The sequence below is a fragment of the Gigantopelta aegis genome, chromosome 10 (genome assembly GCF_016097555.1).
Source record: "Gigantopelta aegis isolate Gae_Host chromosome 10, Gae_host_genome, whole genome shotgun sequence".
NCBI classification, from domain to species: domain Eukaryota; kingdom Metazoa; phylum Mollusca; class Gastropoda; order Neomphalida; family Peltospiridae; genus Gigantopelta; species Gigantopelta aegis.
The window spans coordinates 14,269,485-14,289,098 of NC_054708.1; the positions used below are offsets into that span (position 1 = coordinate 14,269,485).

Genomic DNA, 19,614 nt, shown 5'->3' on the forward strand with positions numbered 1-19,614 from the left:
GCTGAAAAATCACTCACAAATGTTAATACAATGCCAAAAGCCATTCGAAAATCAATAAACCCACAATGCTGAAAACCAGCTATGGCTTGCCTGCTCATCAACACCGGTAGTTTCACCACTTGGTGCGTGAGGTCCATTATCCGGTATCTGATCTGGTACATGATCTGACACATGATTCGGTACATGATTTCTCACCGCATCAGTGTCAGGAATGTAAGCATCATTTATTTTTGCTACAGTGCGGGAATCATTGACCACCCTGTGCTGTTCTGGAGGGTAATACTGGTAAGAGTGTCTCCTTGGGCGTTTTCTTACAAAGTACTAAAAACAAGGAAAATGAACAAACAATAAAATAAACACACTGTGTTAATCTCGGTCATCATACACACTTGTGCCATACATGTACACTGTAGGTAACTTGCTACTCATGTTTGTATGGTTGATACAAGCTTTAAGCTGTCAGTCACCAAAAAATCGTCAAATGCGAATTAATGTTGGATTTGGCAAATATAGTTCATTACCAATTTGTCAAAAAGCTATTTTGAAAATCATCTGTCATTTATAGATGCATGCATACCACCATTTTTGCTGTTTGGCTAACTGAAACTTGAATTTGGAGACAGATTTTTAAAGGAAATTTTCTAAATTGGTATTATTTTATGGGCTTCAGCCTAAACTTGTATATACATGTAGTGTTTATCAATGGCTAGTGTATCTGTGTCAGGGTAAATAGGTGGAGTTCATCTTAGTCTGGCATTCAAACCAGCAAAGACCTAATTTGAAAGATTAAAAAAACCTACACAGAATGGGCTCACTAATAATTCTGAAAGCATTCTAGGGGAAAAGTTAGTTTGTTTTGTTTAACGATACAACTAGAGCACATTCTTTTATTCATCATTGGCTATTGGATGTCAAACTTTTGGTAATTTCAATATTTAGTCTTAGAGAGGAAACCCACTATATTTTTCCATTAGCAACAAGGGATCTTTTATATACACTATCCAACAGACATGATTGCACATACCATGGCTTTTGATATACCAGTCGTGGTATATCTAGCACTGGCTTAAAAAGAAAAATAGCCTAATGAGATCATGGGGCAAGGGTACTGCTAATGGCTTGACTAGTTCCTATCCTATCATATTCATTTAATGTTAACTGATTCCCTGCAGACGATGAAACATCTTTAATTAATATGGAAATGTGAAAACTTAATTGGCATCAAAATCAGATTTGACCTTATATACATGTATAGTGATACAGCCAAAGTCAGCATTTTACCTGCTATTAAACAAGTTACACTTTGGGATTGAAGTACCATGGCATGGCACAAGTGTTTATTGGTGATTGCAAAAAGGTTAACTGAATAAATAAAATAAAATAAATTAATAAGCATAAAAACATAATAAAAGAAATGTAAAGAAATGTACAAAATACGACTTCTGGCATGTGAGCTTAAAACACAAATCTGTTGGTTTCTTTTGTGTGGACTTTTCCATATGCATACATGTAACCTGTATTAACTAAGACAATTTCTGACAACATACATGTAGATTACATATACATATGCGCAATGCGCACAGTATTAACAAACACTATACAACACCAACACACACACACACACACACACACACACACACACACACACACACACACACACAGACATACATACACAGAGAGACACAACTGTGTGTATTTATAATTATCATAAATATAATTTGAAATCAAATTCACATACTAAATAACATATTTTTCAAAATACATTATAAAACAGTAATAAAAGTAACTGTATAAAAATGTATAATAATTTATAAAATTACAAAATTCTGAAAGTGCTGTAAAGGCTAAACAGTGATTAAACTACAGATAGCTAATTAAAGGAGAATACAGTGAAATCTGTATGACCATATACCATATACCTGGGCCCAGTTGTTCAAAGTATAGTTAAAGTAAACCCTGGGTTAGTATAATATTTTATTTTAAATTATTTTTGCACAAATACAAAATAAACGTTTAGATTTAATTATGTATGGATACCTTTGGTTGTTCTAAATCAAGTTTCACAATTATATTTTCAATTATTATTACTACTGATCCAGTCCTTGGTTTTGAAAATTTATGTTAACCACTAGTTAAGTTTACCTAATGTTTAACTGGCCCCAGGTCATTATTATTGCCCCTTGTTCAACAATATGTCTTGGCTTTATTACGTTAGTGAAGTTTTCAAGTCCATGACTTAAACATAATCTCAGATTCTGTATATAATTACAGGATATGACAAATGGAAACCTGGTGGAAAGTAATTTCTATAGCTATGGAAGATAAAAATATATTTCTATCTTTCAGGGGCTATTGTGTGATTACAATTAACAAGGGGTGTATGATTCCATTGGTAATATATGATGTCATATTATTGTGATTTGGTGATATGAGGTCACCAGTCAATGGTTTTAAACTAATATTTTGCTTTTAAAATCTTCATTATAAAAATGTATTTTTGTCTGTTCATGTAAAATAATAGTTTATTTACCAATTGAATGAGAGAAAAAGACTCCATCATATGCAACCATGTGGGATAGAAACAAATACACCTTTGTTCATGGAAATTTGATAAAGTGATACACTGCTATTATTGAACATAAATTTCATTGCAAGATTTTCCAAATTATATTTAAAATTCATTTAAATAGTATGCTGTATTATTTAGCAAAATTGTATATGGCCAAAACATATTTTGCGAGATGTTTGGTAAAACAAAGCTACTATAAATATAATAAAAAAGACAAAAAGACAATACATGATTTTATTATAATATGTTTTAAAATCAAGACAATTACCAACCACAAAATTAAAAACAAGTTCTCTCTGTTATCATGGTTTTGTGATTGTATATTCATCCAACTTTATAATGAATTTTATTTTACTTAAATGTAGCCTAGCTGATTCTTCCTTTCCTTCTGTTTATTTAATATGGAAATAAATTAGCAATAAAATAAAACATGAACATTTGGATAACAATTAATGTATATTATTTGTCTCTATAATTGAATAATAACTCTAAAAATTGAAAATACACTTTTTTAGTGAAACAAATGTGCATTATTTAAAAAACAGTGATGCAAAAGTAGAGCTGCACAAATGATATAAAGTAATTAAAAACTGAATGCAAACAATACACATACATATGTAGATAATTGAAAACTACGTGTGTTTGTTTATTTATATACACATGCTCTAATACTAGAAAAAATTTAAATATTTAATTCTGAAATTGTTGTTTACCTCTTCATCTTGTTGCTATTAGAAATAATAAAAAGCAGTTGTAATTATGTATCTTTATTTTAAGTAAACATTTTTAAAGGACAAAAAAAAGGAGAAGAAAATAATGGACATTATGTAAATCATGATATATATATTTATCATATAATAGCTAGCATTTCCAGTGTAATCAAAGTATATAATATTTTTCAGATCACATACTTTCAGAATTTGATAACTTTGCAACTTATTTATTGACATTTAAACAAATGTACTACAATGATGCTCCATAACTGACATACATGTATGCATTCAGTCATCAAACAAAAACATTTTAATAGCAACTTTACACTGAAAGCTGTCCAGCGTTCAGAAAACAAAACAACATTAAGTACTAGTTTATTTTTATGTAAGGATATCCTAAATGAATTCATTTGACTTTGACGTCATTTCTATGCAAAAAGACACCCTGTCACATATTCTTACGTCATTTGAATATCGGGTAATGGTTTACTGGAATTAAAGTTGCGTATACAGTTTACAAAACATGTTGCATTAAGCCTGATATTATATGATAAAGACATTATTACCCTTGTGTGTTTCGGTATTGTCAATATCATATATATTAGGAATAAAAATAATGTATTATGCTCGCATAATACAATTGTTATTCCTAATATATGATACTGACGACACTGAAAAAAACTCTGGTAATAACCTCTATATATGTTAATATGCTTCAATCACAATATTTTACTCTAATACATTTGTTTTAGAAATGTTTAATGGTAATTATTAATAAGAATTAAAAGACCTTAATTACTAATTTTGTACTGATTACATGCATTTTGAAACATACAAACAATTTTGTATCATAATTTTGTTGGTTTAGTGTGCTTTTACATGAAACATGTTCAGCCTTTGACCAATCTGTCACCAGACTAAATATTTCTACTTTATTAACAATAATAAATGATTACTTCATGACAGAGAATGTTTTTCTGCTGTAATAAAAACCATTTGCACATAACATTTTAATTCAATTCAGACAATAGACTTCCACATGTAAGTAAATTATGTAAACTGTAAACAATACAGGTAGTTCTAAAAATTAAAAAAATAATAAAACAATGATTTAATTAATTTGCTAAAACCTAAAGATACATTGATTTTACAACTGATAGAACAATTAATATATGTGTTAATTTTTTCACACAAATATATGCACTATAATGTAGACACATTTTAGCTATCTGGTCAAAAAAGAATAGTATAATCATGCAATAATCTTAACATGCAGCAAGTTTTAGTTTAGAAAGAATAAAATAAAATAATTATGCTAATTAAAAATTGCAACATACATATTTGTAAAAAGACAAAACAATCTCAGCCATGCTTTTTTGATTGTATACCCATTTTGTTATTGCTATATCTACATATGGTATGTTCACACCTCCCCTGATACAAAACAATATACATTAACCTTATTTAACTAATTGCATCTAACCCCTGACAATGGTTATGGGCATATTTAAGAAAAAAACATTATCTAGCCCCATACTTTTTGTTTTTCGTTTTGGAAGTAATCTCCCCAGGCGGTGTTTTACAAATCTATAGATATATTTGTTCCTAACTAAAAAAAAAGAATAAACTATATAAAATAATACTGGTGTTGTGGTTTAAAGTAATCCAAAAGTAAACTCAAAACATGAAATAATTAAAATGATAAAATGTGCATGTTTTAAAATATATAGAAGAAAGAAGTAAAAACTGTGTTTTTGAAAATGGTTATAAAGAAAGTGATTTCAAAACATGCTAAAACATGGAATAGTGTTTGAATCAGTAGAACAAATGCTCTATTAGTTAAATGAAATAAAAAGCAAATTCTCAGAAACAAAGATTAAGTTTAAACCTTAAACATTTCAATAACAAACAAAGAAGGATAAATTTAATATATACTTATAAAGGAAGTAATAAAGCCAGAATGCTGATAATATTTAATATGTTCACTAAATGTTAATTTACACTAATATCTATAAATAACTCATAATAAATTAGTTATGAATTGATTTTTTTTAACAATATACTGTTTTAAATACTTTCTGAATGAATTAATGTTTAGCAACATTCCTTAATAAACAAATATATTTCCTAAGTCTTAAACAAAGTTAAAAGTAAGTATACATCTGAAATACCCATCCCATAATCTCCAAACACTAAAATTTTATTCAAAATAATTTGAATATACATGTAGGTCCAGAATAATAAAATCTATAAGCTGTTATTTGAACTGTTTAATTTTTCTTTTTTTATCTGTGATCAGTGAAATGTGTTATAGGATTGCAAATGTGCTCAATTGAATTACATGTAGGTGTAAGAATGTTAGAAACATAATAAAAAATCATCACTAAGTGCACAGAGTTAATAAAAAAAAATGCAAAGAATCCATGTGTTGAGGGAAAGGCAAGTCTGTTTTTAATTTTTAAAATGTGTTTTAAAACCGTGCTTAGGCCAACCATAAAACAATTAAACATTTCTTTGCTGTAACCCACTCAAAATATAAAGTCTCACTGATAAATATTCAGACATAAGTTCTCAACTTTTCTTTCCTTTTTTTAACCAAAACACTAAATAAAATTTATGGACTTTTAACTGAAATACTATAAAAATGGTGGACTGAGTTACAGCAAGGTAGTTTTTTTTTTATGGATGGCCTCAATCCAAAGTAAATTTTAAACATGCAAATTTGGTGCTGAAGATGTTTGGTGATTGGCTCACTAACCTCATCTTTTTCTTCCTGCAATGAATTATTGGACAGCAAAATTTACATTAAAATGCTCTTACTAATTTGTAAACAAATTAACTGAAGAAAATCACAGCTTCTGACAACAACTGAGGCATATGCAAATGAAACGTAGCCGACACATACATATACGGCTTAGCTTCAACTCAACATAACATCAGGGTTTCATCTCAGAAATTGTTTTTCATAGCCATAGAATATTCAGGAAAACCTGTCATTGACTTATATGGACACAAAAGGGAATTTAAAGTAGAAAACAAACCTACAAAAAAGATTTTAAAATAGCTTAGATCAGTAAAAATATAAATAATCTGGTTTTAATTTTATGTATGTAGACCTTTCATAAAAGGATAAATTGTTAGTAAATTTATTGGAATAGTTTTTTTTAAACTGAGCATAAAGTGGGGTAACCTGACAATTTTATCTTAGGTTTATTAAATAAATAATATAATAATAATAATAATAATAATAAAAGTATTTTTAAAAAGAAAGTTAAAATAAACTTTTGTTTGTGATTCTTTTCAATTGATAAAATAGATATTTTAAACTTCTGTTTTTTAGCTCTGGGATCGATTCTGAATTTCAGTTTTTGCAACTTGGGAGATAAAACCCTGGAGACTATATAAATGATAAAATACACACTACTGTACATGTGTTAGTTGCAACTGCTCGAGTACATACCACAGCATCATCATCATCATCTTCAAAGTCATTATTATCATGATATAAACGAGATGATGACGTATTGTTCCAAAAGAGGGAGCTAAAACCATGTCCCTCTAGCTACAAAAACAACACACACAAATTTGTCATATGTTGATCTATATCTATCAATACAGTCACCATCCTAAAGGTTTCTAGCATTTGTCTTACCTGTTTCCTTAAGGGTTTTGTTTTTGTTATTTTTTTCTGTTTTTTTTGGTGTGTTTTTTGCTTTGTTTTTTAAATAAAACACTTATATCAGTTTTTAAGTAAACTTGGATTAGTGCTCATGAAACCATCTGAATTCAACACTCAAAGTCAATAGTTTGAATTTAAATGTAATAATCTGTATTATAGACTCTATACTCAAACTATAGACTAATCATGTAGTAAATAGGGTTTACGTGACAATTCAGTTTTATACATGTAAGTGATGAGCTCTTATAATCCAGTTAATCCTAGTTTTTAGACATACATGTAATAGATGTAGTGTACAAAATTCGTCATATTATTAAAGCACATGAACTAGACTTTAAATAATAAATTTCGATAATTACTTTAAAAAAAGTTAATTAAAAAGTTACATGTAGTTACTAAATGAAACATTTTATTTCATAACCCACAACATTCTTGAGATTTCCTTGAATTTTTAAATTACATTTATATTACTAACTTTTTGCAAATTTTTTGTTGTAATTTATTAATGCATAAATCTTAAACAAAAATAGCCACATACATTTATCATTTTTTAAAATTTTATTTACTACTACTACTACTAATATGGAATAATAATTTTCATAAATGTGTTTCCCACTGTAGATAAAAATTGAAGTCTTTGATCACAACACAGGCACAACAGTTTAGATATAATTAAGCTGAGGGAGTGTGGTGGTGGGAGTATATAGGGTGGTACTGACAGTTTTACAATGTTGATAAAGGGATACTGTTCACTAAACAACACGACAAAACAGGATATACAGTTATGGTATATATCAGTAACATTTGTTTCTGTGTGTAGTAAGCCAATTCTTTTTGAACACAAAAAGTGTTTTTTTAATTTGCATTGACAACTGTATAAAATGTTAAATATATGAACACACAGCTAAATGTAAAATATGTTATTTAAATAACAATACAAAATGGGAAATGTCATTTGATTTTATTTAAATTTGGACACCAGAATTTATGCAAGACAAATGTGAAACTCCTACCATTTGCATGCAATTGCATATCAAGTCTAACTAGTTCTTATATCAATTATGCATTGTGAAGAGAATTACTGTAAAACTGGTAAATCTATGACATTTCATGAAGTCTTTAAATGCTTTTAAATGATGTAAGCATATATTAGTTGTATAAATCAATTTATACTGTCGTTTACTCATACATATGGGCGTATGTTTCACATACAAATAAATAATTAAATTAAAATATTAGTAATTAAGCCAAGATAAATTTAAACTGTTGTTTCATTATACATGTATATATGGGCTTATGTTTTCAATACAAATAAGAATCAAACTGTAATATTAGATTTATTAAGCCAATATCAATTTAAACTGCTGCTTAATCATACATACGGGCTAATTATGTCTTTCACACAAATAAAAAAGTGAATTGAAATATTGGATTTATTAAGCCAAGATATATTTTGGATTTCCATGACATTTCTATAACAAAGACTGTGAACAGCATCTCTTCAGAGAAACGCAATACCCTGATCTCTACCTTGAATACTGGACCTGCATGATCAATGTACTTCCCATGTAGAGACCAATATGTCTATGTAACTCAACTCACCATTCGTGTGTTGGAGGAAGACGTCTGGCTGACCTTGTAGGCTTTCCAGTTCTCCACCACCAGTAGACCTGCATAGATCTTCCCAACAGTCATTTTGCCTTCATTCAGTTCTACAGTAAATAAGGAAAAGGAAATTGGTATGTTTAATGACATTTTACCTAAATTATTTCATCAGCAGATATACATGTGTATAGGGAGTAAACTGTTTAACAAAGTCAAGGTAAATTATTTAATTTGAAGATATTTGGGGGAAAACAGAAGAAATTATTGTTTACAATTTTAACTGTTCTCCAATGTTGCTCATTCTGTATTCATGATACATTTTTTTTTCACAGTACAAAAACCAACAATAAAAATCATCTAGGCACAGATATATGCTTACAAGGTTCCAGCCTGACAGCTATTTTTATGGATATATAAATCTGAACAACAAAACCGTTATCCATGATCAAAACCATATCTCTGTACAATGCAGAGTTGAATGGGCATTTTGCAAAATAGTGTTTGATTCCTTGAATCCATATCTAGTGTCTCTTCTCTAGGACAATTACTACTGGACTATACATTCTTCTTGCACTGCTCAAGAGGACTGCCACTTCCAGACCAGGAACCTAATTTAACTACACTCTCGCAACTTTGCGATCTCGCAGTGCAATGCTAAAAGACTTACAAAGAGGATGCTTTGTTGTCTAACAGAGCCTAAGAGGCGTTTGTAAATTAGGCCCCAGTTTACTAAATGGAAAGGAGCACAGGTCAGAGCTCATGGGGATAAATATAGCAGTGATGACATGAACTCATGAATCACTGTCCTAACAGTGACGATATTGGGTCTACCAACTGCAAGCAAGCAGAAGGATGTTAGCATTCACATAGTATTACATACTGAAATCAAAATGGAAATACAGTACAATGTATTGCTAAATCAGCACTGTCCTATCAGTAAGAAGTACCTGTCACTGTGTTACATGTTTATAGTAACATAAATTGTAAGCCACGAATATAGAGATTTTAATGTAGGAACTTACCACTATTTGGTGGCATGAGTAAATCTAAAAGTTTTTTGGCTTGAACTGGCCACATTACTCGGATAACTTCTCTCATCTCTTCATCTTTCCTATCCATCTCCTCAGCTGTAAAACCAATATTATTATCACAGATGAGGCAGGTTGCGATAAATATTATATTATATAATAAAAACTCTTAGAACTGTGGCAAACATATTACTCCAATTAACATGAATGTATTTTCTGAAAATGTCAATTTAAATGAAACAAATATTATAATCGCAAAGTTTTATCATTGAATGTTTTTTGCACAGATACATGTAGGTATCAAAAATATAAATTATATATCCATGATTACCAGAGGGACGATAATGCAATACCCAAATGAACAAGATCTAGTAATAATACAGAATATTAATTTAACTGGACCAGTCTTGTAATAAGAGGAAATATTCTGTGTACTAATATTGTAACAAACGAAAATAGTACCTCGACCAGTCTAATAATAAAAACAAATATTATCTAGACCAGTCTAGTAATAAAGCAAAATATTACCTCAGCCAGTCTATTAATAGTGCAGAATATTACCTGGACCAGTCTTGAATAAAGCAGAATATTACCTGGACCAGTTTTAACCATTAGAGACTCGCGGATGAGGGCGAACAGGGTTGTTTTGAAGTGCACTGTTCCATCCTCAGCAACCGGCATATTCATCCGTATCAATTTCTAAAAGAAAAACACAATAACATTTACTGGCTAATCATACCATGCCATGCCATAATGTTTTAATAAAAGTTCAGTAGAATGTGTTTATTTAAATATCGTACAATTTTAATTAAACATTCAGTATAATATATTAATTAAAATACAGAACCATGTTAATTAACATATAGTACAATGTTAAATGAATAATATACAATATGGTAAACAGGCTTGTAGGAACTGTGAAGACAAAAATGTAAATTTGTTTGTCTCATTATATATAAATAAAAATTAAAATCTGGTTTGCATCCCCCTAAAGACTGTATCTCCCCCACCACTCCAAATATACCATTCCTGTGGGTCTGTTAACATACAGTATAAAATGTTAAATTCTTAGTAAAGCAGATGATCTGCAAAATAAATTAAAAAGAAAGATAGCTGGTGCTATTAAAAAAAAGAAAGAAAAAAAGAACACAAGTAGGAACAAAAAAACCCGAAGTCTACTCACTCTGTAAGCTAATCTGTAGGGGCACTTTTTCCCAAATCCAACTGGCGGCTCCATATTTCGTAACATTTCATACATATCAGTATAGTGAATTCTGCCACTGAAAAAAAACATCATTGTTATACAAAGGATCGAACAATTTATTTCTTGACTGGTAACTGCAAATGGCGCAACATGTTGATGTTCAGTCTAGTGCCAAAATGAAATAAGGGACTGACAATACTGGAAATGTATACAAATATTTAGTGAAACGTACACATGTCACAAAGTAGCAATAAACAACTCAGTATTTTGTAATCCATTGTGCAATTTGATGTGTCTTTGAAATTGGATTATATATATATATATATATATATATATATATATATATAGGTCCAAAATATTATGGCCACTTGACTTCTTGCAACTGCTGACAATTAGGCAACATGAGTTAACTTTCGCCCCAACCCCCCCCCCCCCCCCATTTTATAGGCTAGATTAGTGCCTGAGATGTTCATTGAAAAAATTTAGTCCTGTTTACTTGGCAACCCCCCCCCCCCATCTTCTTAAACTGTATTTTCAATAAGAATGATATACATGTACTAGATATATACAATATAATGATAATAAAATATGATTAAAAACTGCTACTCTAATTTGAACAATTGGTCTATTCCTATTCTGAAGTTAAAAAACAAGATCACAGTTAAATACCACAGATATGCAATATTTATATATGAAATATTTTTAGCAAACATGATGTCATCACACATCAACATTCCCTATTTCTGATAAGCCCATTATACAGCAGTAAATTTAGAAATTGAGATATGCAAATATATGTTATTAATGGTAAAAACAAACTTGGATCATTTTCTGTTTTAATGAATACTTAATCTGTCCTCAAACTATAGTATTTCTCCCAGGACAGTATACTGGTCTGAACATCCTAACAGCCAATGGGATGGCTTAAAACATTCCAGTGACTCTTATACTTCAGTCTACTGTCAGGGAGAAATGCCATCAATTTTAGGTCAGGTTAAGTTGAAAAGAAATAAATCCTTGTAAAATTCAGGGAACATTGATAATGTTGAAAAGTTTAATGTATAATAAGTATACAGAACTTCACATACATTGTTTTCAATTCCTATTTATTGCATAAGTTTATTTTGTGCAAGAATATATATGAGACCACTATGCAGTCGAATGGTATGTTAATGTTGCGCAAAATAAACAAGTTTAATGAATAAGAAGTGAAAACAATATATGTGAAGTGCTGTATTTATTGCATACCCTCTTTTATTTTTATTACAAAAACGGTTTATAATTTAATGTCATAACTACACTTTCATGGATTTACTTAATGTTATCATACTCTGTGGCAATCTTGTGTAATGTTTCATAAACAAAGTGATGTAATTTGCAAATCAAAAATGATGTCAGTAATAAAAAGGCACTAATTCCAGTAAAAATAAAAAAGGAATTCCCCATATACAAGTTCCGGTCCAGTTTATACATATGTGTGATACAAGATAAATTTATCACATAGTGAAAATGTCTTTATCACTATAGTAAGATTGAATAGAAATGTAATAAAATATGCTTACGTAGCAGCAGGGTCATACTCTGCCCAAACCCGGCTATACTCGTCAAGATGATGGGGACCAAGGATGGATGAATCTCGAGTGAGATAGTCAAAATTGTCCATGATAACAGCCACAAACAAGTTCAACATCTGCAATACAAAAACATATAATGACTGTCAGAATAAAGAAATGTACAAAAGTTAAACTCTGAGCTGTTGGTGAAAAAATCCTACAAATTCTTAATGGAGCTCATTGGAAATTAGAAAGCAATAAAATCACTGTAGCTATTTGTAGAAGAATGAAACTTAAAATGAAAAAACATAATGGTTCCCAGTACAAAAATACAAACTTTATGATTAATAAATAAAAGGAAACAATTGATCAGTAGAATGAAATCTACATAGTCTTTATTGATGTCTTTATTGGTGGTCGATGTACAACAATTTCTAACGGGGTGGGGTATTCAAAGGTAATACAACAATTTTCAAGAGCATACATGTACCTGAGCCAAACGGTACATTACTAAACAAATAAGGTAACAAATAATTAATTTATAGTACAACAAAAGCTTGTTCTTTTATTCAAAGGTAATACAACAATGTTCTGCTGTAATTATAAATTTATAGGAAAGAGCTTCTTTGTAAACTTGTGCTCAGTCCTTTTGTTCTTTTTGCAATAAAATGTTTTCAATCAAAACTATTTTTTTTACCAACATCTGTGTGTGTATATATATATATATATATATATATATATATATATATATATATATATATATATTTATATGACTTACCAAAAATGAGCAAAGAAAGATAAAAGACACGAAGTAGAAGTAAGCAATGCTGAGACCACAGCCGTTCTCCCGTCCAACGTCTTCTGGAGAATACGATTCCGGGTCACACGGTCGACCCGGCAAACACGACAACATTATCTGTTGCCAGTTCTCACCTGTAGCACACCTACAAAATAGATTACAGGTATATCACTAAATAGTAATTAAAGAGGCAGAGTAGACCTGAACAGGTATATCACCTACATTTATTTTTAAGTATTTGTAAGTTAGGCACATGCATGTATATAATGTCTGTAAAGTTGTGTGTTTTTTAATTACTTTTGGACATTTAATAATTTATATATTGATAATATTTCTTGTATTTAATATTTTATATAAAAATATATTAAATGCTTATACTAAAACTAAAAGCCACTAAGTTCTACCTCTTTTTGAATTATTTCAGGGTTGATTACAATATATTTGGCTGTTAACTAAATTATTTTGTCATAAACTTTAGATTGTTGTGATATAATGCTAGTCAGATCACAAAATCATAAGACAGTACTTGACAAGAAAACATAACGTCAGTTATCCATTATAATGATGACTTTTATTTTGGATGGTTTTGTTCTAATTTTGTTCCACCTCAAAATAAATATTGAAATTTTTAAAAAAAAACCTTGAAGTGTTTGTCACATGACTGGAACAGGAAGGAGAGGACTCATGGGAAGATTTTGAAGCCATCACATTGGATGTTGTGATGTTCGGACCAGACTAACATCCCTAGGGGAATTATGCCATTGTTTGAGGTCAGGTTATGTTTTTTTTTACTTTTACAAGCAGGAAGTATTTTATGACAAATGGAAAGCAACCAGACCCACCCCCACCCCACCCCCCGAAAAAAACAACTTTGCATGATGGCATCAGCAAAGCTACTACAGTATCATGTTCAGCAAAATAAGCCAAGGAATTTGTTAAAATCTGTAAATTGGATGTTCTCATTTTGTAACAGCAGAATACTGACAATTTTGATAATCACATTTTTTATTAATGATTGTTTTTCTGATATTATGCATTATTTACTGATTAAATACAATTAAATACATAAAATAAAAATGTGTAATAAGATTAATTTTCATTTGATCACTATAACCTGTAGTCATGTATTAGATTAGATATGTATCAATTTGTTTAATGCATCTCTCAGAATTCAGATACATTAAAAAGACAAGACACATTGGACTAAGTGATAAAGTAATTGGCTATATCAAACAATTTGAGTGACCTATAACAGCCTTCTAAAATAACCTGTCTTACAATGAACTCTTCCAAAAAATGTATTTTGTTGTGTAATTTGGATGAGAAAAATATGATTAAAAAAAACAATGTACCTTTTAGTTTAGTAATGACATGCATTACAAAATACTTGGATTACTGAGTCTCCACACTGCTTTCATAATAAAGAATTAAAAAAAATAAACTGAATAGACTGAGTCTCCACATCACCAACGGAAGTGTCTAATGTACTGGTAGTCTCAAATGAAAATGGATTAATTTACATTTGGAAACTATTTATTCTCGGATATTTTTCATACTCACCGGAATAATAATATTAAAGCTTGAAAGAATGTTCTAAAGTTGTTGTGTCTGTTTATATCTGTTTTGGAATCTAACTTGATATTTCCAAAAACCTGTAATAGAAATTGAAATAATGTTTTAAAATGCCATAAAAAAGAAACAAAACACAAACAAACAAACAAACAAAGATAAATGGAACAAATAATCAATTATAACCATGAAATATATTAAATTATTATGTAATTTTAGCCAAACTGACAATACAAGTCCATAGCAAATGTTTTGGTAATATATGTACAAGATTTTTAATATATACAATAGCAGCTTATACAAAGAAATTACTAACAATTCAAATGTACATTATAAGATTAGTATGGCATATAAAAGAAATCAATGTAGTTTAACTATATGAAATATTAAATGTTAATGTTTACAGCTTTAGTTGTTATACAATGCTGCTCAATTCTGTATTGATCATACAATAATATTTTGTCAATATAAAATTGTAGCCATGCACACAGTAAGTAAACCATGTCATCTAGGCCCAGGTGGATGGTTATACAATTCCAGCCTGATAGCTATTTTAATGAATATGCAAATCTGAATGACAAAACCATTATCCATGATCAAAACCATATTTCTGTACAATTAATGCCTAGTGCCTCATCTACAGGAGGACAGCCAATGCCAAGGATATCCTTTACTGAACTGCCACAAAGAGGACTGCCACTCAGACTATTTTTTTTAATAAACCAAAACGAATACAGGATCTGCTCATTCCAATAAATACAGCTGTAGAGACATGCACTCATGAATCACTGTCAAAACAATGAGGGTAGCAGGTGTTTGCAAAAGAATAGCATATCCTGCCTCACTAGTGGCACCTGTCATGAGTACTGCCACCACAGCTGCCAAGTCAGACCTCAATCTAAAATGATGAAACAAAAAGATGTGCAACAAGTTTCACCACAGAGATGAAAAAGTATGCACACGTTCAAAATATGGAATAGCACCCACCATCATTTTGGTCAGTGATGCATCATATTTAGTAGATATAGCCTCCAAATGACTACCATAAAAGCTTTTTAATTCTCTCAGGAGTCCACGGATATCATAACCCTGATAGAACAACTTCTGTTCCCGAATGATATGGCGTTGTTTGAAATCTGCGTACAATGAGCATGCCAATAGTATCTTAGAAGTTGTGATACATAGACAGCAAAAGCTGGCACAGAAGATATATTCCTCAATATAAAAGGGAAATTGACTATTGGAAAGTTGGAGTGATCCCTTCTGCCATATAGTGTAATATGTTTTATGTATTTTATGTTTTAATATCAATTGATAGCTCTTGAGGAAACCAATGTTTAGGCGAAATGGCAAAACATTACAATTTTGATTTCTTCAGTTAATTATGCAAAGTTTATATGTCAGATCGCAAATACATGGAAAAGAGAAAACTACATGTATAACATTTTCAATATTGACGATGTACCTTTAAAGGCAGTCATATGATGCAAGCGCCTAGTACAAGATAGCCAAATGCAATTGTAATGTTTGCTTTTGTCACAATCAGCTACATGTACTTCCATAAAAGGCACTCTAAATTTTATTTTTGGCTCAAGTACAAGACAAGTACCTCTTAAATATGTAAGCTGTAGATCAAGAACTTACATAGGCTTTGCCAGTTGTGCAGTCATTTTTACTCATGTGATAATCTATTTATGAAAACGCCCAGTGATACTCACTTGCATCCCAATAATGGCATATATGAAGAACAACATGAGGATCAGTAGGCACACATATGGTAAAGCCTGTAAAAGAAGATGTTGATAACAATTTACATAAAACATTTGGCTGTAATGCCAGTGCAGTTCAACACTCCAAACAGCATTGCAGTATGTCATACCCGTGTCTCTGTTTCCTGAGTGCTAAAACAAAATACTTAATGCCAAAGTAATTCCTGTCTGTAAATAACAAATGAAATAAATGAGGCATAAACTGGGGTCCGGAAATCTAAATCAAAAGAAAATTATAAATGATAATATTAAATATAAGTTGTATAATACAGCATTATTTAGTGTATGTACTTACCTTCCACAAGATGAAATGAGTAACATTTATACATGAATGAAATTTTTTATACCTTTTACCAATATATAAAAAAAATTGAAACCAAATTTGTAGAAATTGCCATATTGAATGTCACTTTTACTTTTAAATCATAAAGAACAAATTAACATAATTAATAAAAAAAATGATGCTAAAAGATTTCTTGGAATATTTCATGAACTGGAAAATGCAATTTCATTAATTTAAGGAAAAATATAACATTTTTATCCATACAGTTATACATTGTATTTATTTTACAAAGTGTTAGAATTATAATTGTAATTAACCTTCAGATTAACAAAAACGCCAAAAATCATTTATAGAATATTATTTAAAACTTAACTGTGTCTCAATTTCATTATAAACATGAAAATAAACAGTTAAATACATGGTTAAGTTTAAGTTAAATAAACAATTCTATCCCAAAATATTAATAAACTGTATTGCATTATATTACTTGATATTTACTTTCCTTATAAATAGATGACAATGAAAACATGTTCTGAATGTGTCAATACTTTGACAACATAATATTCTGAATGTCAATACTTTGACAACATAATATTCTGAATGTGTCAATGCTTTGACTGACAATATAATACCAGTCTAGATAAGTAGAATTAGAGCCTATTTATCTTTAACCCAAATCCAATAACATGCTTACCACCATTCTTTAAATGGCAACCAATTGCCAGTTGCTATAATAAAATGTGTCTAATTAAAGCATGTAGACCGATATACATCTGCTGTATTTATATATATTTATACTGACATATAACTAAAGTCATCAATACAAAATAATAACATGTCTGTTGAATTTAATTTGTACGCATTTTACCAAATTTAAAGCTGCAATCTCGGGTATATTTTTAATATTTAAACTTTCAGAATAGATCAATCAGTTAAGTTTCTTCTCGCTGCTATTTCTAACTTTGATTGTTTAACAATGGAACACATGTATTATAACCACCTCGAAATTCATTTTATGGTTTGTAGAACAATATTTGCTTCTCAAATTTTAATCTGGAAACAAGTGTTAAAAACTGAGAAGCAGTTTGTAAACTAAGTCTTGAAATTTAGACTTAAGATACTCATAATTATTTTTAAAAAAAAAAAACAATGAGGAGAGCTTGAGATAAAAGCTCGTGATATTTAATCACTCTTGAAAATTAGGAATTCAGGTTGTTTAACATAATATACTGTCAAAAATAAGATGGAAAGCATGCAAACACTGCTTGTAAAAGTGATTATCAGAAAGCGTATTGAGCAGCATTTGCTGTTGGCTTCCTGTTCGTTTTAAGCCTTGCAAATAGAGGTTCAAATGTTCTGAACTATTTAGTAGCCATTGATTGGCCTCGGTGGCGTCGTGGTTAAGCCATCGAACATAAGGCTGGAAGGTACAGGTTCGTAGGCTGATACTGGCTCCCACCAAGAGCGAGTTTTAATTACTACGGTCACTACACCCTCTTCTCACTCACTAACAACTAACCCACTGTACTGGGCAGACAGCCAAGATAGCTGAGGTGTGTGCCCAGGACAGCGTGCTTGAACCTTAATTGGATATAAGCACTGAAATAAGTTGAAATGAAATGAAAGTAGCCATATTGGCCATGTTAATGCCTTGCTTACCGGGACTGGCTGATATTTTAAGTTTCAACCAGTATTGATCTTGCCAACTAACACATAAAATAATTCAAGAATTCCACTGGATTAAATGTCTTGTGTACCATAAACTTACTACTTGGTTTTATTTTTAGTTGTATCAATAAGATGTTGATATCAACACATATTTTAAAAACAAAACAAAATAAAAATTAAAAACATTTCGATTTTGTTTTTTAATTACCAGTGAAATTTTTATTTAATTAATTTAAAAAAAAAAATTCACATGCATTGTGATGAACATCCACAGGTGAAACTATAAACCAAGTTTTCATTAATTGGGACTTATAGTTTCTAAGAAATGGAGTTAAACATGAAACTTTAATGCTGACCGAAATGAAATATTTTACACCATCATTGTCTTCTAGAGCAGTAACACCTATATCTCATATTTTTAATTCATTACGGCAAGACAATAATAAGTCATACATATCACACATTTTCAACAAATAGCATGTAGCTTCTACTATTCAGGTCTTGACAGAACCTTGTTGTTAAGGCAGTTGACAATACACTGTACCTAGTGATAGCAAAACCACACAAGTTTATTAAACTGGAGTTGTGGTTTTGTTTTGTGTCACTAAATGAAGGTGAGATTGCAGCTTTAAAGCTATCAAAATAGCTATACATGTATATACAAGGAAGAGTCTAAATGAGGAATATATAGTCCAAATGTTCTGTATGCCTCATATAGAAATACACAAACAGTAAATGGCAATCACCTTCAGGTGGTCTTAATAACCTTCATTAAAAATGTTATCAGTTAAACCAGAGTGTTAATTAAAAAAGTTTATTTTGTTTATTGAAACCACTAGAGCACATTGATTTATTAATCATTGGCTACTGGATGTCAAGCATTTAGTAATTTTGACATTTTGTTATACATGTAGAGAGGAAACCCGCTACATTTTTGTCATTAGTAGCAAGAGGTCTTTTATATGTACCATCCCACAGACAGGATAGCACATACCACAGCCTTTGATATATCAGTCGTAGTGCACTGGCTGGAACAAGAAATAATCCAATGGGTGACTTAATTAATACACATGGAAAACTTATCATTTCACAACTTCACAACATAAAATTATTTTTAAAATTTTGTAGCCCTACATTACTACTGTGTATCTTCTCTATTTTAAAATGTGTTTTAA

The 19,614-nt window shown here is 30.2% G+C and overlaps 1 protein-coding gene and 1 long non-coding RNA gene across 13 annotated transcripts in view; one reads left to right on the forward strand and one right to left on the reverse strand.

Annotated features, from left to right (window-relative positions):
- The window catches only part of LOC121384137, a 101,140-nt gene that overhangs the window by 35,854 nt on the left and 45,672 nt on the right, over window positions 1-19,614 (forward strand). The gene's annotated exons all lie outside the window — the stretch shown is intronic.
- LOC121384134 (voltage-dependent calcium channel type A subunit alpha-1-like) overlaps window positions 1-19,614 on the reverse strand; it is a 139,631-nt gene that overhangs the window by 33,210 nt on the left and 86,807 nt on the right. For 8 of the 11 annotated variants that reach the window (XM_041514386.1, XM_041514381.1, XM_041514384.1 and 5 more), the window contains 11 exons: window positions 16,438-16,503; window positions 14,711-14,802; window positions 13,130-13,295; window positions 12,361-12,488; window positions 10,778-10,874; window positions 10,188-10,293; window positions 9,589-9,693; window positions 8,564-8,673; window positions 6,041-6,055; window positions 3,283-3,297; window positions 91-321 (listed from right to left, as the gene is read on the reverse strand). In XM_041514386.1, coding sequence (XP_041370320.1) covers window positions 91-321; window positions 3,283-3,297; window positions 6,041-6,055; window positions 8,564-8,673; window positions 9,589-9,693; window positions 10,188-10,293; window positions 10,778-10,874; window positions 12,361-12,488; window positions 13,130-13,295; window positions 14,711-14,802; window positions 16,438-16,503 — 1,131 coding nt within the window. The remainder of the gene's footprint in view (window positions 1-90; window positions 322-3,282; window positions 3,298-6,040; window positions 6,056-8,563; window positions 8,674-9,588; window positions 9,694-10,187; window positions 10,294-10,777; window positions 10,875-12,360; window positions 12,489-13,129; window positions 13,296-14,710; window positions 14,803-16,437; window positions 16,504-19,614) is intronic. The other 3 variants (XM_041514383.1, XM_041514389.1, XM_041514390.1) reach the window with 3 other exon arrangements.